This window comes from Saccopteryx bilineata, chromosome X, assembly GCF_036850765.1.
Source record: "Saccopteryx bilineata isolate mSacBil1 chromosome X, mSacBil1_pri_phased_curated, whole genome shotgun sequence".
Taxonomy (NCBI): domain Eukaryota; kingdom Metazoa; phylum Chordata; class Mammalia; order Chiroptera; family Emballonuridae; genus Saccopteryx; species Saccopteryx bilineata.
The window spans coordinates 69,827,942-69,849,889 of record NC_089502.1 but is presented as its reverse complement, the minus strand read 5'-3'; the positions used below and the strand labels follow the sequence as shown (position 1 = coordinate 69,849,889).

General features: G+C 38.9%; 2 protein-coding genes across 7 annotated transcripts in view; one reads left to right on the top strand and one right to left on the bottom strand.

Annotated features, from left to right (window-relative positions):
• The window catches only part of ATP7A (ATPase copper transporting alpha), a 554,573-nt gene that overhangs the window by 136,515 nt on the left and 396,110 nt on the right, over positions 1-21,948 (top strand). The gene's annotated exons all lie outside the window — the stretch shown is intronic.
• The window catches only part of ATRX (ATRX chromatin remodeler), a 214,380-nt gene that overhangs the window by 15,557 nt on the left and 176,875 nt on the right, over positions 1-21,948 (bottom strand). For all 6 annotated transcript variants that reach the window (XM_066250415.1, XM_066250416.1, XM_066250414.1 and 3 more), the window contains 2 exons: positions 21,097-21,274; positions 19,625-19,819 (listed from right to left, as the gene is read on the bottom strand). In XM_066250415.1, the coding sequence (XP_066106512.1) occupies positions 19,625-19,819; positions 21,097-21,274 (373 nt within the window). The remainder of the gene's footprint in view (positions 1-19,624; positions 19,820-21,096; positions 21,275-21,948) is intronic.

Sequence of the window (21,948 nt, the reverse complement as noted above, 5' to 3'; positions counted from 1 at the left end):
GTGACAAACTATAGAACTTGTTATTTAAAGGAAATTAAAGGCAGGACTGACTTTAGTGAAGGGTAAAAGTCTCCTTTGATAAGAATGCTTTCTATTCAATTTCACATTTAAAGAACTTGATACTATATTTAGGATTTAACCTTTAAAATTATCTATTATTACAACACATGCCATATGCCAGTCACTATGAAGTAGTGTCAGTCTCTATTTTAAATGACTGTAGCAACTTCCTGGAGGTTACAGAGCCTGTCAAGCAAAGCCTGAACGGGAACTCAGTTCTCAGGCTATTCAATCCAGAGTTTGTATCATCTCTACACTTCATACACACTGTTACATCCTCTATGTGTGCTACAGAAAGGAAATAGAAGATATACAAAATAGGAATGAAAAGCAGCTATCTGGCAGTCCAAATTACATCTTAAGGAAAACAATAAAGGATAAAAGGTAGAGGGGTAAATAATAACACAAACGAGATCATGTAGTTATGTGTACATTGATTACCTCTCTCTCACAATTTATATTCCTCCAAGGGCCCAAACTATTAAATTTGATGTAAAAAACTTGGTCATGGAAATATCAATAAATGAAGCAACAAAACTGAGGCATTCTCCTACTTAATTCCCCTAAAAGTATCAGTTTCAATTTTCTGCTCCTACTCTTAGAAATATTGTAAGACATATTTGCGCAAACCAAACTAACCAAGTAACATACAGTATGATATTAATATACAGATTACCATGACACCTATATTAATTTAGGAGCACTGATCATTCCTACACGTGAGTTATGTCCCTCTGAATTTCCCTAAATGAAAATGGCAAAAGCGAAAGGACATACAGTCTTGCTTCCCAGGTTTCTTCTCTACAACCCTTTCGTAAAGAGACTGCTTAAAATATAGACACCAATATAATTTTGCTGGAATCAACCAATTTAGTAAAAAGAAGATCTGTGTCAGTCTTCTGAATTACAGAGGAAAGTTTAATGGTAAGATTTAGTTTAAATGAAAAAAACATATAGATTTATCTATCTATATTTATAGATATATGTATTTTTTGCTCCATAAGATGCACTTTTCCCCCTCAAAAGTGGAGGGGAAATGCCCGTGTGTCTCATGGAGCGAAAAATATGGTGTTTTATTAAATATTTTAACACATCATTTGGCTCAGAATATTTTTTTTCTTATTTTCCTCCTTAAAACCCTACATGTGTCTTATGGTCAGGTGCTTCTTATAGAGCAAAAAATACAGTAAATATATTTTTAACTGTGAAAATTGGGAGGCTTTACGTGTAGCAGTTAGGATCACAGGCTCCAGAGTATTGCCATCCAACAGGACACTGGACAATGATGGAAATGTTCTGTGTCCGCTACTGAGCACATGAAAATGGGACTAGCTTGACTGAAAAACTAAAATCTTAATTTATTTAATTACATTTAATTAATTTAAATGCCAGTAGCCACACATAGCTACTGGCTCTTGTATGAGACAGTGCAGATCTAGAGTCTTACTGGGTGCTTTGTTTCAAATAAGGATCCACTCAAGGAACACAAACTGCATTTGATTGTGTCTCTTTGTAATGTTTCTTTTATTTAATCCAGTCACCTCTTCCTTCATTCTGGATTTATTTCCCAATGGTGTGTTTGAATCTCTATCTCTTATATATTCTGTACACTGGAAATTAAATCCAAAGGCTTAATTAGATTTCTGGCAAATATATCTGGTAAGAATGTTTTATAGATGATGTGTAAAAAGAGGTTAATATTTTTTAAACAAACAGGATAAGACAGGGTATGAGGGAATAGGAATAACACATACTGAGTGCTTGTGCTATGTTCCTTTAAACACATTTTCTCATTGAATCCTTACGTAACCCTATGAGTTACAGGTGGTATTGTCCCTTTGAAGTAAGGGAATTGGTTTTGGGAGATCACCTAAGTATTAAGAAACATACTTAGAATTCAAAAAGAAAAGGAAAAAAACTCAAACAAGGTTGTTTATCATTATATAAACATGAAAATTTTACTAACAGATCCCTTGTTCTCTATGCTTCAGTTTCTGGTAAAATAAGAGCAACAAATTGACTCTCACATAAATAAATTGCTTGGGCTGATCATGCTTTCATGTTAGGTAATGAGGGTTATCCTTTAAGCATAACTAGTCATAGCTAAAAATGTTTAACATACATAACATTGACAGGCCCTACTGGTCCTTCTTTAACTATGATGAGTATATAGCTAAGATTTCCTAAGACAATTCTGATATATTTCCTGGACTTTTCATTAGAAAAATTTAATTAAGGTGTAAAACCCTTCTCCCTGCATGGGAATACATTGTTTGTTCTTTAAAGTGAAGATATGCTTTAAACCTTTGGGAAAGATGTTGGAAATAAGTGACAGTGCTAAGTAATCCCACAGAGTTCTCCCAGCCAGCTGAACAAGAGAAGCAAGCAAGCATTTTGGTGAAGAGAGTGATTAAATTCTGTCATGCTATCGGTGAGTGGGTAAAGTCCAGTCTAAGAACTGACCACTTCATTTAGCAATGCAAAGGTCATTGATAAACCAGGTACTGTGCTAAGCACTTCACGAGTAATATTTCATCTCTACAGTCATCCTGGGAAACAGATACTTATGAGGCCCATTTTATAGACCAGAAGACCGAGACTGAGAGAGATAACTTGCTTAAGGACATAGGGCTAGCAAGGGTTAAGACTGGGATTTACACTCAGTAAGGCTTTAGATCTGCACTAATACAGGAGCCAGTAGCTGTATGTGGCCATTGGCATTTAATTAAATTTAAATGTATTTAAAATCCTCCCCAACAAAACATTGCATTCACATGGAATATCTAATTTGGAATATCTAAGTCAAAATGAGATATTAGGGATAAAAAGCAATCACTTAAGTAAATAATTCAATGCATAGTATAAACAGTAGAAGTACAGCATAAGAATAAATAAATTAGTTAGGAGATTAGACTAAGGCACTCTTCCAGAAGACAGTAGAAAAGGATAAAGAGATAGGAAATGCAAAACAAAGCTAAAAGATTTCAAAGATAAAAGCAGAAGGGCTTTAAGTAATAACAGTATGAAAAGGAGATAAAAAATAAAAAAGAATGAGATTTTTAGTGAAGAGACATAAAATTTTCAGAATTACAGATCAAGAACCTGAGACACAGAAATGCCAAATGACTTGAGTAAGGTCAAGATTGACACCCAAGTGCCCTTGCCCAAAGGCTCCTGCTGTAACCACTATACTATACTGACCGAGGGCTAAAGACCTGTATGTTCAGAATCAAAGACAATTAAGGAGGACGGGATCAGCCATGTTACCCTAAGTTTTTGCAGCAATTAAAGGATGAAATCTATACTCTCCAATATTACATACCTTGATAACACTGAAAATGCCTTTTTTTTTTTTAAGTGAGAGAGAGGGAGACAGAGAGAGAGACAAACAGGAAGGGAGATGAGAAGCATCTACTCATAGTTGCGACAGCTTAGTTGTTCACTGATTGCTTTCTCACATGTGCCCTGATTGGAGGGTGGGTGGGGGGAGTTCCACCTGAGCCAGTGACCCCTTGCTCAAGTCAGCAACCTTTGGGCTCAAGCCAGCGACCATGAGGTCATGTCTATGATCCCATGCTCAAGCTGGCACCTCAGGGTTTTGAACCTGGGTCCTCAGCATCCCAGGCCAATGCTCTATCCACTGCACCACCATCTGGTCAGGCTGAAAATGCCTTTCCATAAACCCACAGTATTAAAAAGAAAGTGTAAGGATGTGAAGAGAAGAGAATTCTTGTGCACTGTTAATGGGAATGTAAATTAGTGCAGCCACTATGGAAAATAGTATGGAAATCCCTCAAAAAATTAAGACTAGAGCTACTATATGAGCCAGCAATTCCACTTCTGAGTATTTATCCAAAAGAAATGAAAATACTAACTTGAAAAGATATCTGCACCATCATATTCATCAGAGTATTATTTACAATAGCAAAAACATGGAAATAACCTAAGTGTCCATTGATGAGCGAATGGATAAAGAAAATCACACACACACACAAATAAATATTACTCGATCAACAACATGAATGCACCTGTTGTATATTATGCTAAGTGAAGTAAGTCAGGTTGAGAAAGACATCATATGATCTCTCATATATGAAATCTTAAAAAGCTAAACTTACAGAAACAAAAATTAGAGTGGTAGTTATCAGGAGCTGGGAGTTTATGTGTGAAATGAAGAAGAAATGTTTGTCAGAGTCCAAACTTCCCATTATAAGTTCCAGTGATGTAATGTACAGCATGGTGACTAGATAACAATACTGTATTACCTATTTGAAAGTTACTAAGAAAGTAATCTCAAAAGTTCTCATTACAAGAACATGTGGTGATAGATGTTCACCAGACTATTTGTGATCATTTAATAATATATAGCTACATAGAATCATTATATTATACTCATAAGTTAATTTTATCTCAATAAATACAGCTGAAAAGAAAAAATTGTTAAGTCATATCAAACATCAGTTCTTCCATTATTTTTTTAATTTATTGATTTGAGAGAGAAAGAGAGAAGAGAACAAGAAGCATCAATCCCTAATTGCTTCACTTTAGTTCTTGACTGATAGCATCCAGGGAGCTCAAGCCAGCGACCTTTGGCTTCCAGCCAGCGACCTTGGGATCAGGTTGATGATCCTATGCTCAAGCCAGTAATCCCACACTCAAGCCAGTGAAATTGGGTTTTTGAACTGGGGACCTCAGTGTTCTCAGTCAATATTCTATCCACCGTACAACCTTCTGGTCAGGATCGATTTATTTCTTTCAAATTTTTAATCATATAAAATATTAATGTCAGTGCAATAGTATAGTGGTTAACCCTTTGAGTAGTGAGTTTTTTCATGCTCACTGACCCCGGGAGTATTTTTTTTTTCAAAAACTGAAATTAGTTCCAGTTTTATTAACTTAAAATAATGTTTGTCTGACAACCAATTTATAGAAACAAGAACATACATTTGCCTTTTTTTTTAATGTTGCCTTACACATTTTTAAAATAAATCGATCATACTTTGGATGGTTAGGGGCACAAGGGCATACATGAACATTCTTACTACTCAAAGGGTTAAAAGACCTATACCCAGAAAATTATAAGAAACTGAAAAAGTACAAATAAGTGGAAGTACATACCATGTTCATACATAAAAAGGATTATCATTAAAGTGTCCACAGTACCAAAAGCAATCTACAGATTCAATGCAATTCCTATCAAGATACCAACAGCATATTCCACAGAACTAGAACAAATATTACAAAAATTTATATGGAAACACAAAAGACCCAAAATAGCCAGATGAATCTTGATAAAGAACAAAGCTGAAATAATCACACTACCTACTATCAAACTATATTACAAGGCCATTGTAATCAAAACAGTATGGTATTAGCATAAAAAAATAAAAATAAAAAGACATATAGACCAATGGAAAAGAATAGAGAGCCCAGAAATAAACCCATATCTTTATGGTCCATGAATATTTGACAAAGGAGTAAAAAATATACAGTGGGGTAAAAAGATAATCTATGCAATAAATGGTGATGGAAAAATTAAATACATGCAAAAAATGAAACTAGACCACCTTCTTACACCATACACAGGAATAAGCACAAAATAAATTAAAGACTTAAGTGTTAAACTAAAAACCATGAAAATCCTTGAAAGAAATATAGGCAGTAAAATTTCAGGAATTTCTCATAGCAATATTTTTTTCTGATATATCTCCTTGGTTAAGGGAAACAAAAGAAAAGAAAAACAAATGGGACTACATCAAACTAAAATGTTTTTGCACAGCAAAGGAAACCATCAAGAAAATGAAAAGACAACTCTGCTGAATGGTATTTGCCAATGATACATGTAATATGGGGTTAGTATCCAAAATTCATAAAGAATTTATAACATTCAAAACACCCCCCCAAATAATCCAATTAAAAATGGCCAAAGAGCCTGACCAGGCGGTGGCACAGTAGATAGAACGTCGGACTGGGATGCAGAGGACTCAGGTTCAAGACCCCGAGGTCGCCAGCTTGAGCACGGGCTCATCTGGTTTGAGCAAAAGTTCATCAGCTTGGACCCAAGGTTGCTAGCTCGAGCAAGGGGTTACTCGATCTGCTGAAGGCCCACGGTCAAGGCACATATGAAAGAGCAATCAGGCCCTGGCCGGTTGGCTCAGCAGTAGAGCGTCGGCCTGGCGTGTGGGGGACCCGGGTTTGATTCCCGGCCAGGGCACATAGGAGAAGCGCCCATTTGCTTCACCACCCCCCCCTTCCTCTCTGTCTCTCTCTTCCCCTCCCGCAGCCAAGGCTCCATTGGAGCAAAGATGGCCCGGGCGCTGGGGTTGGCTCCTTGGCCTCTGCCCCAGGTGCTAGAGTGGCTCTGGTCGCGGCAGAGCATCACCCCCTGGTGGGCAGAGCGTCGCCCCTGGTGGGCGTGCCGGGTGGATCCCGGTCGGGCGCATGTGGGATTCTGTCTGACTGTCTCTCCCCGTTTCCAGCTTCAGAAAAATACAAAAAAAAAAAAAAAAAGAGCAATCAATGAACAACTAACATGTTGCAACAAGCAACAAAAAACTAATGATTGATGCTTCTCATCTCTCCGTTCCTGTGTCTGTCCCTGTCTATCCATCTCTGACTCTTTCTCTGTTAAAAAAAAAAAAATGGCCAGCCTGACCTGCGGTGGCGCAGTGGGTAAAAGTGTCAACCTGGAACACTGAGGTTGTGGGTTTGAAACCCCGGGCTTCCCTGGTCAAGGCACATATGGAAGTTGATGCTTTAAAAAAAAAAGAAAAAAAAATGGCCAAAGAACCTGAATAGACACTTCTCCAAAGAGGATATATAGATTGCAAATAGACATATGAAAATATGCTCAATGTCACTAATCATCAGAGAAATGTAAATTAAAACCACAATCAGATACCACCTCATACCTGTCAGAATGAATATCAATAAACAACAAGTGCTGGCAAGGGTGTGGAGAAAAGGGAACCCTCTTGCACTGCTGGTGGGAGTGCAGATTGATGCAGCCACTGTTAAAAGCAGTATGGAGATTCCTCAAAAACTTTAAAATGGAACTGCCTTTTGACCCAGCCATCCCACTTCTAGGAATACACCCAAAGCAAACTGAATATACGCACCCTTATGTTCACTGCAGCACTATTTACAATAGCCAAGATTTGGAAGCAGCCCAAGTGCCCACCAGTAGATGAATAAAAAAATTGTGGTATATTTACTCAATGGAATACTACTAAGCAAAAAAAAAGGAAATTTTACCCTTGGCAGCAGCATGGATAGATCTGGAGATTATTATGCTAAGTGAAATAAGCCAGGCAGAGAAAGACAAATACATTTCACATATATGTGCAATCTAATGAGCAAAATAAACAAAACAGAAACAGATTCATAGGTAAGAGAACAGACTTAACAGTTGTCTCCAAGGGAAGGGCATTGCGGGGCTGGGCGGAAAAGGTGAAGGGATTAAGCTAAGAACAAAGAAACTTACAGAAATATACAGTAGTATGGGGTTCAGCAGAGGCAAAGGAGGTGGTAGGAGGTTTAAGAGTGTAAGGGGGTTAAATGGTAATAAAAAGAGACTTGAGCCCTGGCAGGTTGGCTCAGCGGTAGAGCGTCAGCCCAGTGTGTGGAAGTCCCGGGTTTGATTCCCGGCCAGGGCACACAGGAGAAGTGCCCATCTGCTTCTCCACTCTTCCCCCTCTACTTTCTCTCTACCTCTTTCTTCCCTTCCCACAGCCAAGGCTCCACTGGAGTAAAGTTGGCCTGGGCGCTGAGGATGGCTCCATGGCCTCCGCCTCAGGCGCTAGAATGGTTCCGGTTGCAATGGAGCAACGCCCCAGATGGGCAGAGCACCACTCCCTAGTGAGCATGCTGGGTAGATCCCGGTCAGGAGCATGCAGGAGTCTGTTTCTCTGCCTCCCTGCTTCACTTCAGAAAAATACCAAAAAAAAAAAAAAAAAAAAAGATACATTTGGGATGCTGAACACACAATACAATATACAGATGAGATATTATAGATGGGATGCTGAACACACAATACAATATACAGATGAGATATTATAGAACTGTATACCTGACACCTATATAATTTTATTAACCAGTGTCATCCCAGTAAATTGAAAATAAAAAGGATACACTTCCTGAAGTTTACCCCAAAGTTTCCCTAGTTAAATATTGCATTCCACCCCCTACTCTGTCAACAAGGAGGTCTCATATAGTATGTTGATATTTCCATTAGCAGTGATTTGTAAGAGCTTGCCAAAGGTTAGGAAAGCTAATATTAGGGGTATCACTGGCACTGTGGTCTGTTTAACTGATATGTTTTCCTTAAAATGTTTGCTGACTTTGGCTCCTTAGTTTTTTTTGTGTGTTATAATCAAAATAAGATACAGAGCAGCACTTTATATAAAGCATGGTCGTCTGTTAACAAGTATTTGTTTTGTTGCTTGTGGAGAGACACCAGGAGCAGCCCTTTAAAGAATTCCTCCAGCGACTCTGCACTGAGATCAGAGCCGCCAGGGGCCTGCGGCCCTGGGCTCTGCAGCAGTGCTGGCCTTGAGTCAGAACTGAAGCTACATGATGGCTGATCAGGATCCTTGGGGCATGAATCCCCTCCAATAAATGATGGCTTCAGGTGCTGGGGCCGTGGTCACCTCGCTCTTCATGACCCCCTTGGATGTGGTGACAGTCCACCTGCAGTCTCAATGCCCCTTCAGTGTCCAGCTAGCCGATGCCTCCCTCCAGATCCCCAGGCCTCTTTTATACCAGAATGCCCTCCTACCTCCCATATTGCAGTGGTGCCCTGGGGACCCGGCACCTGTGCCTAAGTGATGCCCACTGGATCCTTTCTCAGGAGTATACTTGGCTTCCCTGGTACCATAGATGCCTCTGTGATGACCATGAGACACAAGGGCAGAGGAACCCTATGGAATGGCCTCCCAGCCACCTGGTGATGACAGTGCCAGTTACTACCATCTACCATATTTCCCCATCTATAGGACATACCTCTTCTGAAAATTTTGGGGTTTACAAACTGGGCGCATCTTATACAGCAGCTGTAGGTTTTTTACTTGCATTTCCCGCTTTTTCACGTGGATGAGGACTTGTATGAATTCTATGATGAGTAACACTTGAGTTCAGTAACTTTATGCAATACATGTTTTTTCACATTTTGGGCCCCCAAATGAAGATGCGTCTTATAGATGGGAGTGTCTTCCACATGGGGAAATACAGTACTTCACCACCTCAGACCAACTCAAGGCCTTCCCGTGTGCTGGTTGGGCTCTGGGACTGTGATCAGCCCCCCAGTGCAGCAGGCTCACAATGTGTCGCATTGGCAACTGGATTCTGGCACCCACTGTGGCTGGGCCAGGCCCATTGCCCTTAGGGATGTGCCCCTTTCAGCCCTGGACTGGGCTCAACTTGGATCCAATGAAGAGCTGGCTGAGTGGGCTCAAGCCAAAGGACCAGATGGCAGTGAACATCAGCTTTGCGGCTGGTGGCACCTCAGAGACCTGAAGGCCATCCTGAATGTACCCTGTGATGTGGCGAGGACTCGGTGCCAGGCTGCACTGGAGGTGCCAGAGGCTGGGATTGTGGCCCTGCACGTGTACCCCACCTGGCGACTGCAGTGGCCCAGGCTGAGCCAGCATCAGAGACTCTGCAGACTTCTGGCCCAGGTCCATCCCAGCTGCCCGCTCCCGCACCACCAGGATCAGCACGTCTGAGTTGGGAAGAAGCTCCTTTTAGGGGCTCAACCTGGCCCAGCCCGAGAAGAGCGAGGGGATGGGGGCCCCGTCTTTGGGGTGGGGCGGAAGGAGATGGAGCAGAGCACCTGGTCCTCAGCGGAGGGCCTTCAGTGTCCTTCCCGCTCAACTCTGAGTCCCCGGAGTAGTGGCGCAGCGCTTCGGGCCGCCCTAAGCCCCCCTCAGACAGCATTCTTCCTGCTGGTCCTCACCCCAGGGCCCAAGAATCACCACTTTTCCACCGTACCCCCCAAGTTCAAGATCAAATCTGTTAACTCCCTCCCCTCCTTTGCCCATTTCCTTGTGTGTCTGTTGTAGCTGGGCCTGTGCCCAAGGACCACAGAACTCTGGACCTGGCTAGTCTGAACCCCGTATGTCATGCTAAGCTTAATATCGTATGGTGGATCAGGACCTCATAGGACTCCTGTGAAAGGTAAGTCTACACTGGTTTCAGAGAAATTAACGGAGTGTGACGGCAACGTTAATAATAATTATGAAAACAAAACAGCTAACAATTGAGTCCTTCCTTTGTGTACTTGATAGGGATATCTTCTCTGTGAAGTGGGTCCTATTATTTCCTTATCTTATTGAAGAAAGTGCGGCTTAGAAAGCTTATGAGGCTTGCCCAAGATTACACCCTACAAAGGGTGGCAGTCAGTTTTCTGGGAGAGGGACACAGCTTAAACCATTGCTGTTTTTACTGGGCATCGCCACCCTAGCAAACACTGAATAGGACTCTTTTTAGGACCTATAAAGAAATGGTAGAAATAAAACAATTACTCTAGAATTTATTGATTTCTGGTGATCTATTCTTATTTAGATGAATAATCATTTTTATGTCAGTGAACAGAAATATAGAAACATGTTAAAGATTCACAGAATGCCTGACCAGGTGGTAGCACAGTGGATAGAGCGTCAGACTGGGATGCAGAAGACCCAGGTTCAAAACCCTGAGGTCGCCAGTATGAGCGCAGGCTCATCTGGTTTGAGCAAAAGCTCACCAGCTTGGACCCAAGGTCGCTGGCTTGAGCAAGGGGTCACTCGGTCTGCTGAAGGCCTGCGGTCAAGGCACATATGAGAAAGCAATCACTGAACAACTAAGTGTCGCAACGAAAAACTGATGATTGATGCTTCTCATCTCTCTCCGTTCCTGCATGTCTGTCCCTATCTATCCCTCTCTCTGACTCTGTCTCTGAAAAATAAATAAATAAATATAAAAAAAAGAAAATCAGCAGCACCAACAACAGCAAGAAAAACAATAAAACAAAAAACAATGAGGAGATTTAACAAAATATAACCCATGGAATGGAATGGTGAATAGAGCTACAATAGCTGGTTCAGTACACAGAACTGAGGACAAGCACTAAAAAGCTCCACTTTTCTACCTTTTACACACCTGCTGTGAAAGAAAAATCACTCTTCATTTCAATTTTGCTGCTTGGAAAAGGAAGTCTAACACCACTTTTTAATGATATGGATCATTAAGAAACAATAAAAAGCTCAGTTAAGTATCACTGTAAAGGTGACTAGAATTTCAAAAAAGGCTAAGTAAATGTGCTAGCATTGTATAATTCACCATGGATTAAAGAAAAGGAGCAAAGAATATCATATCATTCTTGCCTCTAGAGCTGCAAAAATAAAAAGATAAGAAAGTCAGTTGGTTAATAAATTGAGCCTGAGATATTAAATTTAATTAAAAGGAAAGTAGAAGTAAACAAAAACACAAATACAGGAAGAGTAATTCTATTGAATATTAATGACTTAAAGAGGAACTGATAAAAGAAAAATAATACGATAATTGCATATCAAGTAAGGTGAAAATAAACACTTTCAGCCTGACTGGTGACAGTGCAGCGGATAGAGCATCGACCTAGGCACTGGGGTCCCAGGTTCGAAACCCCGAGGGTGCTGGTTTGATCATAGGATCATCGACATGGCCATGGTCACTGGCTTGAAGCCCAATGTTGTTGGCTTGTGCAAAGGGGTCAATGGCTCAGCTGGACCGCCACCCCTTCAAGGCACATATGAGAAGCAATCAATGAACAACTAAAGTGACTCAATTACAGTTGATGCTTCTCATCTCTATCCCTTCTGGTCTCTCTTTCTCAAAAAAAAAAAAAAAAAAAAAGAAAGAAAGAAAGAAAGAAAGAAAGAAAGAAAGAAAGAAAGAAAGAAAGAAAGAAGAAAGAAACACTGTCAAAACTACCAAAAGACAAAGAAAAATTAACTCAAAAAGGCATGCAATTTAATCATTTCAATAATAGCTATTTGAGAGGGAGTGAAAATGTATCATTTTAAACAGTCTTTCATCTTAAAAATTATGTATCAAAAGGAAGGTGTTTGCAATTTTACTATAATAACAGGAACCAACTTGGAAATGTCTTTAAGAGCAGCTTCACATACCAAGAAATAAATAACACACTATGAGCATCAAAAACACCCACTTGTACCCATTTTCAGAGAGGGTCAATTTTCAAGTTCTTCTTAAATGAAATAAACAAGCAGTAGCAGGCAGTTACATAACATTCTAACGCTCAGCCTAGGGAACACAGTTAACATCAGGGCAGTTACATCGGGCATGGGCTTCTCTGCCCCACTGCCACCACCTGACTTCAGGTCTGCACTCCCTGTTTCACCTGAATAATTAGAATAGCATCCCAACAAGCATCTCAACATCCATTTTTTTTCCAGGATGGTAATCAGCATTTATTTAATGTTTTGCGTTTTTGGTTTTTTTTTAAAGAACCTGGCAAATTTATGTATTATTAGCTACTACAGAAAATGGAAGATTTTGTTTTTACAATTCTGATTTTTTTTTAGAAAATTAAATTTGATGGTGACATTGATCAATAAGAGTACATAGGTTTCACGTAAACATTTCTGGAGTATTTCAAGTGTTGATCATGTTGTATGTCCATCACCCAAAGTCAAGTCATTTCCGTCACCTTATATTTGTCCCTCTTTACTCCCTTCCCCCTACATCCATTTTCTTCTCTCCAATCCATCCTGCATACTAATACCAAAAGTGACTTTTCTAAAACGAAAATTTGATGTTGGTCTGTGCTTAAAAAGTTTAAACTGATCCCAAAGAATATAAAACACAATATCCAAACTATTCAACTTCTTTGGTCAGTCTTTGTTCTCACCTCTTCCCACACCCACTGTGACTCCACCACTACTTCTTCACACTCCACTATTTATTTTGAACTAATGGAGACTCCTCTAAAACTTGCCCTGCTGTTGTATGCCCCCGTGTTTTCTCTGCTTCTGCCTCTGAAAGGGCTTCACCTTCTGCCCTCATAGCAATGCAAACAGCTACCCACTTCTATTTCCAACATCAGTTCAATTCTTTCTCTCAATTCCCCATCCCAGACTTTGCCAAGAAAAAACCAAGTATTACTTTCTTGGTGCCTGAACAGATAGCTGTGAAAGAAACCATAACTTTTATTATATTTACTTGCTTAGAGTACGCTTGTGAGACTACAGGTTTCTTAGGAGCAGGAACCAAGTTTTATTTATCAACGTACACTTAGTAATCAGCATAATGATGGGCACATCATGGATACTTGAAAAACTTTTAATAAATAAAAAATAAGCTTCGCTATTAAAATTTTTCACTTTCTACAGGTTAAAAACTACATTATATTATCAGTTATTGAATTCTATCATTATTTTCTTGAAATGTCTGATTTACTCCAAATTAGACTATTATATGTCTTCATCTTGCATTTTACTGCCAGGCTAATTTTCCAAAAGGCCACATACACCATATAACAGGACCATTCAGAAACTTATAATGAATACTATTTTTGCTCTGGCTGGATAGCTAGGTTGGTTGGAGCACCATCCCAAAGCACAGAGGTTGCTGTACCCAGTCAGGGCACATACAGAAATAGCTTGATGTCCCCCACTCAAATCAATAAATAAAATTTCTCAAAAACACTATTTTTAATTCAAATACCCCCATATATCTTTCATGGCTCTCCATAAGCTGGCCCCACCTTACCTACCCAATTTCTACACATCTGGCAGATTTATTCATTATACCCAAGTCTGGTATATAAATTTTTACCTTTCCTTTCGCCCAAATTGTTTTATCTTCCTTTCACTCCTCATTCTTCATTAATACAATTAAACACTAATTAACCATTCTTTAGAGACCAATTAATATAACTTTTTCCATCAAAATTATAGATTTTTAAAATTTATTTTAGAGAAGGGAGAGAAGAGACAGGAGAGAGAGGAGAGAGAGAGGGAGAAAGAAGGGAGGAGCAGGAAGCATCAATTCCCATATGTGCCTTGACCAGGAAGCCTGGGGTTTCGAACTAGTGACTTCAGCATTCCAGGTTGACGCTTTATCCACTGCACCAACACAGGCCAGCCTGAAAACCATACTTGAATGCTTTTAACCATATCAATAGTCCAGCTTATCCACAGGGAAGATGTTCCAATACCCCAATGGATGCCCGAAACCATAAATAGTACCAAAACCTATATATGCTATGTTTTTCCTACACGTGCATGCCTATGATAAAGTTTAACTTATAAAATAGGCACAGGAACAGATTAACAATAATAAAATAGAACAATTACAATTTACTGTAATAAATCTTATGTGACTATGGTTGGTCACTCTCAAAATATCTTAGTGTACAGTAGTTAACCGTTCCTGTGATGATGTGAGATGACACAGTGCCTACGTGCTGAAATAAAGTGAGATGAGTGGCACGGGCACTGTGATGTAGTGTTAGGCTACTAGTCAGCTGATCATATGTCAGAGGGAGAAGCATCTGCTTTGGGTAATCCTGGATCATCGAATCATGATGATGGTGATGTTTGGGGAAATTTAATATTTTCTGACTGTGGTTGACTGCAGGCAACAAATTGCGGAAAGCAAAACCAAGAAAAAGGAGGGCTACAGTTCTATGGCAAGAATAGTCTGTACTTTCATTATTTTTCTTTTTCTTTTTTTGGTAAAGATGTTGTTTATTGGGTTTTGAGAGAGAGGAGAGATGATAAGAGAGAAAGGGAGAGGAAACAAGCGGGAAGCATCAACTGTAGTAGTGCTACTTCCCTGTGTGTGCCTTGACCAGGGAAGCCCAGGCTTTCCAACTGGCCACCTCAGCATTCCAGGTCATTGCTTTACCCACTGCACCAGCAGTCACACACCTTCATTCTTTGATTTTTAAAAATCTTACTGTTCTTGGCCCTGGCCGGTTGCTCAGTAGTAGAGCGTCGGCCTGGCATGCAGAAGTCCTGGGTTCAATTCCCAGCCAGGGCACATAGGAGAAGTGCCCATCTGCTTCTCCACCCCTCCCCCTCTCCTTCCTCTCTGTCTCTCACTTCCCCTCCCGCAGCCGAGGCTCCACTGGAGCAGAGATGGCCCGGGCGCTGGGGATGGCTCCTTAGCCTCTGCCCCAGGCACTAGAGTGGCTCTGGTCGCAACAGAGCAACGCCCCAGAGGGGCAGAGCATCGCCCCCTGGTGGGCAGAGCGTTGCCCCTGGTGGGCGTGCCGGGTGGATCCCGGTCGGGCGCATGCGGGAGTCTGTCTGACTGTCTCTCCCCGTTTCCAGCTTCAGAAAAATACAAAAATAAATAAATAAATAAATAAAAATGTTACTGTTCTTTCAAAAGTGAACTATCAGCTCCTTCAGATAAAATATCCTATATATCTTACTGTATTCCCTTTTACAACCTTGACAGGTTGTAGTTACTGTGACAGTTAAAAAGGTATCACGGCCCTGGCCCATTGGCTCAGTAGTAGAGTGTCAGCCCAGCGTGTAGAAGTCCTGGGTTGATTCCTGGTCACGGCACACAGCAGAAGCTCCCATCTACTTCTCCTCCCTCCACCTTCTCTCCCTCTCCCCCTACTACAGCTAGTGGTCCGACTGGTTCAAGCGTAGCCCCTGCCACCGGGGATAGCTTGGTAATTCCAAGTGTTGGCCTCAGGCACTAAAAATAGCTTGGTACTTGAGCACTGGCCCTAAATGGGGTTGCCTGATGAATCACAGTTGGGGCACACATGGGAGTCTGTCTCACTATCTTCCCTCCTCTCACTTAAAAAAATAGCACCAAAATCAAAATACAGTAAAGACTATAAATAAAAAAGCACAACATCTTTAATGATTCAAGTGCCAAGTTATAAAACAGATAGCTTCTTTCCAGACATCCTATAATAATTGCATAGCATTTATTTCCTGATTTTTTAAAATCTTCTTTAAAGCACAATGTCTTGTTCTTGTTAGTGTACCCTGACAGTAGACCTCAAAGCTAGCCAATAGCCAGTAAATGTTTATCAACTTAAACAGATTTCATATAATCAGAAATTTACCATATTATGAATAACTTCAAGTCAATTATAACTTTACAAATCAGAAATGTTTGTTTCCTATCACAAATATTACTAATCATGAGCTATTTCTCATAAAAGTTAAAGTTTAAAGTGAAATTTCAGGAAAGATGTAGTTCAGATATATGATCTTTCTCAAACTGAAAAGGGATTTCACTATCCTTAAAATTATAAACATAAACATTTGTGGAATTAAGTAACTGGTAGGAAAGGCATTACAGATACAAAGAGTTAAAATAAGGCAAATGAACACTAGGAAGTTGTTTTTTAAAAGGTACATGTATATGTACCAATATGGAAAGATGTCCAAGAAACAACTAGGTGAAAAGAGTGTATGGTATGATTCCATTTGTGCTTGTATGTTTTTAAAGGTATACAAATTTGTTTGCCTACACAAAAACTTCCCAAAGACTATTTAAGTCCTACTGACATTTTGTAATAATATAATTAAGAAAGAAAGTCAGATCATTATCAATTTCACTATTTCACAACATGGAAACTAAAGTGATTGTTTTTAAAAGTGTTTTAAATGTAATATACAAATTGTAGATTTAAATATTAATATGCCTAAGCCATTATCAAAAAGATTTGATAAAAGGTTGTCATGAAAACTCTTTCCTAAATGTTCTGATAGTGAACTTTAAATGGAAGAAAAGTTCAACGATTAAAAAAAGCAAAATAGGCCCTGGCCACTTGGCTCAGCGGTAGAGCATCGGCCTGGCATGCGGGGGACCCGGGTTCGATTCCCAGCCAGGGCACATAGGAGAAGTGCCCATTTGCTTCTCCACCCCCCTCCCTCCTTCCTCTCTGTCTCTCTCTTCCCCTCCTGCAGCCAAGGCTCCACTGGAGCAAGGATGGCCCGGGCGCTGGGGATGGCTCCTTGGCCTCTGCCCCAGGCGCTAGAGTGGCTCTGGTCGCGGCAGAGCGACACCCCGGAGGGGCAGAGCATCGCCCCCTGGTGGGCAAAGCGTCGCCCCTGGTGGGCGTGCCGGGTGGATCCCGGTCGGGCGCATGCGGGAGTCTGTCTGACTGTCTCTCCCCGTTTCCAGCTTCGGAAAAATACAAAATATATATATATATATATATATTTGCTTACATAGGCAAAGGACTTAAAAAATTCTAAACACAACATTCATGTTACTTTAATTGACATGTATGTACATTAAATATTAAGTGGAAAAATCAATGATTTATCTCAGCATTAGTAATTAATCCTATTAAATTTTACTTTAATTATTACTCAACCAAATGAAGAACTAATATACTTTTGATAGAGTTTGTTTTTTCACAAGTGACTAAAGTGACTTTGGTATAATGAAACCGTAACCTGGTAGCTGCTTTCCCAATTCCCTTAACAAATAATGGAACCTTAAGTGCTCAAATTTGAAATCAAGGTAACAGGAAAAGCATCCCTTTAACAATTCCTCCCAAAATTACTTTTTAGATAAATAGAATAGGTTTAAATATATAAACTCCTTATTTATCAGAGAATATATAGTTTTTTTCTTATGTTCAAAAAGGGTCAAAATGATATCTACTATCATATTAGATTTCTATATTAATATTAAAAAATGTTTTCTTATTGGCCCTGGCCGGTTGGCTCAGTGGTAGAGCATCGGCCTGGCGTGCAGAAGTCCCGGGTTCGATTCCCAGCCAGGTCACACAGGAAAAGCGCCCATCTGCTTCTCCACCCCCTCCCCCTCTCCTTCCTCTCTGTCTCTCTCTTCCCCTCCTGCAGCCGAGGCTCCATTGGAGCAAAGATGGCCCGGGCGCTGGGGATGGCTCCTTGGCCTCTGCCCCAGGCGCTAGAGTGGCTCTGGTCACAACAGAGCAACGCCCCGGAGGGGCAGAGCGTCCCCCCCTGGTGGGCGTGCTGGGTGGATCCCGGTCGGGCGCATGCAGGAGTCTGTCTGACTGTCTCTCCCCATTTCTAGCTTCAGAAAAATACAAAAAAAAAAAAAGTTTTCTTATCCAAGGACAATGGACCAGAAGACGGATAGAAGCTGGTCCTGGATCTGACCAAATGAATGTCTCTGACCCAAAGCTTCTCTACTAATAAAATAAGAAGGCACAACTAGATTACCATTAAGGTCCTTTTCCAAGTCTTATTTGCTATTTATGGCAGTGAAAAATATCAAGTAAGAGACACTTTTATTTTCTGATTCTTTTTTTTATTGTATGATCCTAATTTTAATTAAAAAATATTTATATTAAATATTAATAAAGTCTAAGATGCTAAGAGTAAAGTAATTAAGACATATAGGCTATTTTAATTTCCTTACTTGATTTTGTGTGAATTCCAATTTTTTTTATAATATTGTTCATTCTCTTGTATTTATTTTATTTTAGGAGAGGTACAAAGAAAACCAGATAGAAGGTGACGGAAGACAATTTGACTTTGGGTGAGGGGTATGCAACATAATCAAATGTCAAAATAATCTTGAGATGTTTTCTCTGAACATATGTACCCTGATTTATCAATGTCACTGCATTAAAATTAATAAATTAAAAATAAAATATTTTCTGATTCTTAATTGCTATACAACACAGTTAAATTTCATATACAATTTTAAAATTCTGTACGCCCTCTACTGGAGGTTATTAAGGATATTACAGAGGTGGGCAAAAGTAGGTTTACAGTTGTAAGTATGCAAAGCATAGTTTATTTTTTCATTATTATTTACTAATTAGTATTTTTCTATAGAAACAACAGTAAACCTACTTTTGCCCATCCCTTTATTTCCTTTAAGGTTTCTACACAGAAACCTTTATATGCAGGGCTGAATGTTTTCTTTGACACAAAATATGTATTTCAGGTTACATTATCTTTTTTTAAATTAATTTTAATGGGGTGACATTGATAAATCAGGGTACATATGTTCAGAGAAAACATCTCTAGGTTATTTTGACATTTGATTATGCTGCATTCCCATCATACAAAGTCAAATTGTCTTCTGTCACGTTCTAACTAGTTTTCTTTGTGCCTCTCCCCCCCCACCTCCTCCCTCTCCTCCACCCCACTCCGTAACCCCCACTCTTGTCCATGTCTCTGAGTGTCATTTTTATGTCCCACCTATGTATGGAATCATACAGTTCTTAGTTTTTTCTGATTTACTTATTTCGCTCAGTATAATGTTATTAAGGACCATCCATTTTGTTGTAAATGATCCGATGTCACCATTTCTTATGGCTGAGCAGTATTCCATAGTATATATATACCAAAGCTTTTTAACCCACTCGTCCACTGACAGACACTTGGGCTGTTTCCAGATCTTCGGTATTGAGATTACACTATCTTTTTGTGTTGTTATGTAAAGAACTAACCAAGCACTCTTTCATTTAAACACAATTTTATGTTCCTTTGAAAATTCTGAAATATACAGCCTTAATCAGATGATTAACTTTTATAGTAGTAGTAAAATTTCCTTTGTCCATGTTGGACTTTCTTTGAGCTAATAATCTAAAGATGTTTACCTTTGGCAGCATGGGAGTATCCCTTTTCTTCTTTTTTTCTGAATTAGGGTCATCTAACAAGTCTGGCTCAAAGGTATAAAGTTCAGTAAGCTCGTTCATGGTAAAATGACGCTCAACCTGCTGTTGATCAACAACTCTAAAGGACAGTGACTGCTTGGTTACTTGCCGATCATAAATCTTATCTTCCATGGTTCCCTTTGTAAGAAGAAGAAACAATATATAAATATATAAATTTTGTAAACATAAAACTTAATCAAGTAGAAACAGTTATTGGTTAATAAGAAAAGGCAAAACTTCATAGTAATATCTGCCATAAAGCAAATTTTATCACGAATGCTACTTAAGTCATGAGAGATTTCGTTTGTTCAGTGTACTTTACCTTGGAAAAAATCATTATTATCTTACTAATATAATTCATGTGTTGCTTTATATATTTATGAATTTGACAGAAGAAAGTAGTAGCTACAAGGTAAACAGAAATAAATACATATAATAAGATTTTAGGGGGTTATTGAAGTAAGAATGCAAGAGAGTACATTAATTCCTTTTCAGTGGACTATAATAAGCTCCCAGTAATCACAATAAACTGCCTTTAGAGCAGGTGTTGCTTTATATAATATCAAAACAGAAAATCATATAGCTAAAATGTCTTATCTATTACATATTTAGCATTCTAAACTAGTACAGGAGTTCTGAATTTAAAAAAAATAGGAAAGATTTTACAGTGTAGTTTAGCAATTATATCATCTACAATACTAAAGAAGATCAAATGAGCAAGGATCCTAGTAATAAAAATCAAGTCTCTGGTTGAGAATCCCAGGTTTGTAGGCAGGTGAAAAGGGCAGCATCTGAACCCAACCAAATCAGGTGCACCAGTTAAAACAGCAACTTGATTCTACAAACTGGTATCACCTTAAACTGCATCCACCTCTTTCATTTTACTATTTTTCTTCAATTTTAGTATCTGCCTGTTTTTTAATACCTGAACTTATATTTAAAGGTAATATTCTTTAATATTCTTACCTAGAACGTATTATATATTCTTTGTTATTATAAGTTAACTTTTTCTTATTCTTTATCCACACTCTTCAAATTAAGAGACTCTAGTGGCCACTAAAAACAATGACCATTTGATCTTTATGTCTATAACCAAATTATATGTAGTTATTGGCTTTTCTATGTATGCTACATAAAAGAACTATAAATTTTTAACTTTCCTGAACCAGAAAGAAAATGATAAATCTGTTTACTCATGCAAATCCTTCTCACTGTGAGAAAGTTGACATTATAGATATGGACAAACTACAAAACAGAAAATTATGAGAGTACAAAACTGACTTCTGCTGCTTTATGTATAGAAAAGATGTTTTCAACTTTGTCTCTCTAATATGTTCTGCACTCCAAAATTATTATCAGTTTCATCCAACATTTCAATATGAAAAAAGACTAAGAAGAAATTACAACAAACCTACCTGAGCTAAGAACCTATACACATACACAGGTTTAGTTTGTCCAAAGCGATAAACTCTGAATATACTCTGGATATCATAGGATGGGTTCCAAGAAGCATCAAATATAATCACTCGATTAGCAGCTACCAGGTTAATGCCAAGAGATCCTGCTTTGGTGGAAATGATAAACAATCGTCCCCTGAAAATGAAAATAAAGAATAAATGCTTTAGGAGTGTTTCAGATATTTTCTTTACAATAAGACTTTTTAATCCCACGATGATTTTTTTTTTTAACAAATGGGAGGTCAGAGAATTCATTTCTCACTTACTGAAGAAGACATGTCTAAACAGTTTGATATATGTGCCCAGAAGGAGTCAAACTGCTGGAAAATCAATTAGTCTGAATTAGGAAAAAAGATAAATACAAAAACCACATGTTTATAATGTGTCCAAAGTATTTAAAGATTTCTGAGCTGAATGTAGTAGGGTAATTGATAATGCAATTACAAAACAGCATAATGAAGGCAAGGAAAGGAGAAACACTAAATAGATGCAAGGCACTGAGGAAGTTAAAATACGATCAAGAAGAGAGGTCCAGTAAGAATGTGTTCAAGAGGGAGAAAAATGAAACAGATTACCAGCTGTGTCAGAACACAAGAGTTTATCTTTCTGTAGAAGAATTTGGGAATGAGTGATAGGTTCACAGAAAAATAAGCAAGTGTTAAAAACAAACTATTGCTTCAACAAAATAAAATAGATGTGCAGAAAAGGAATGACAAAAAAAGTAATTACAGTATTTAAAATGGTGTCAGTGTATTTACATACTTACAATAAAGCAAAAATACTTCAAACTGATTTAGGTAAATATGAAAA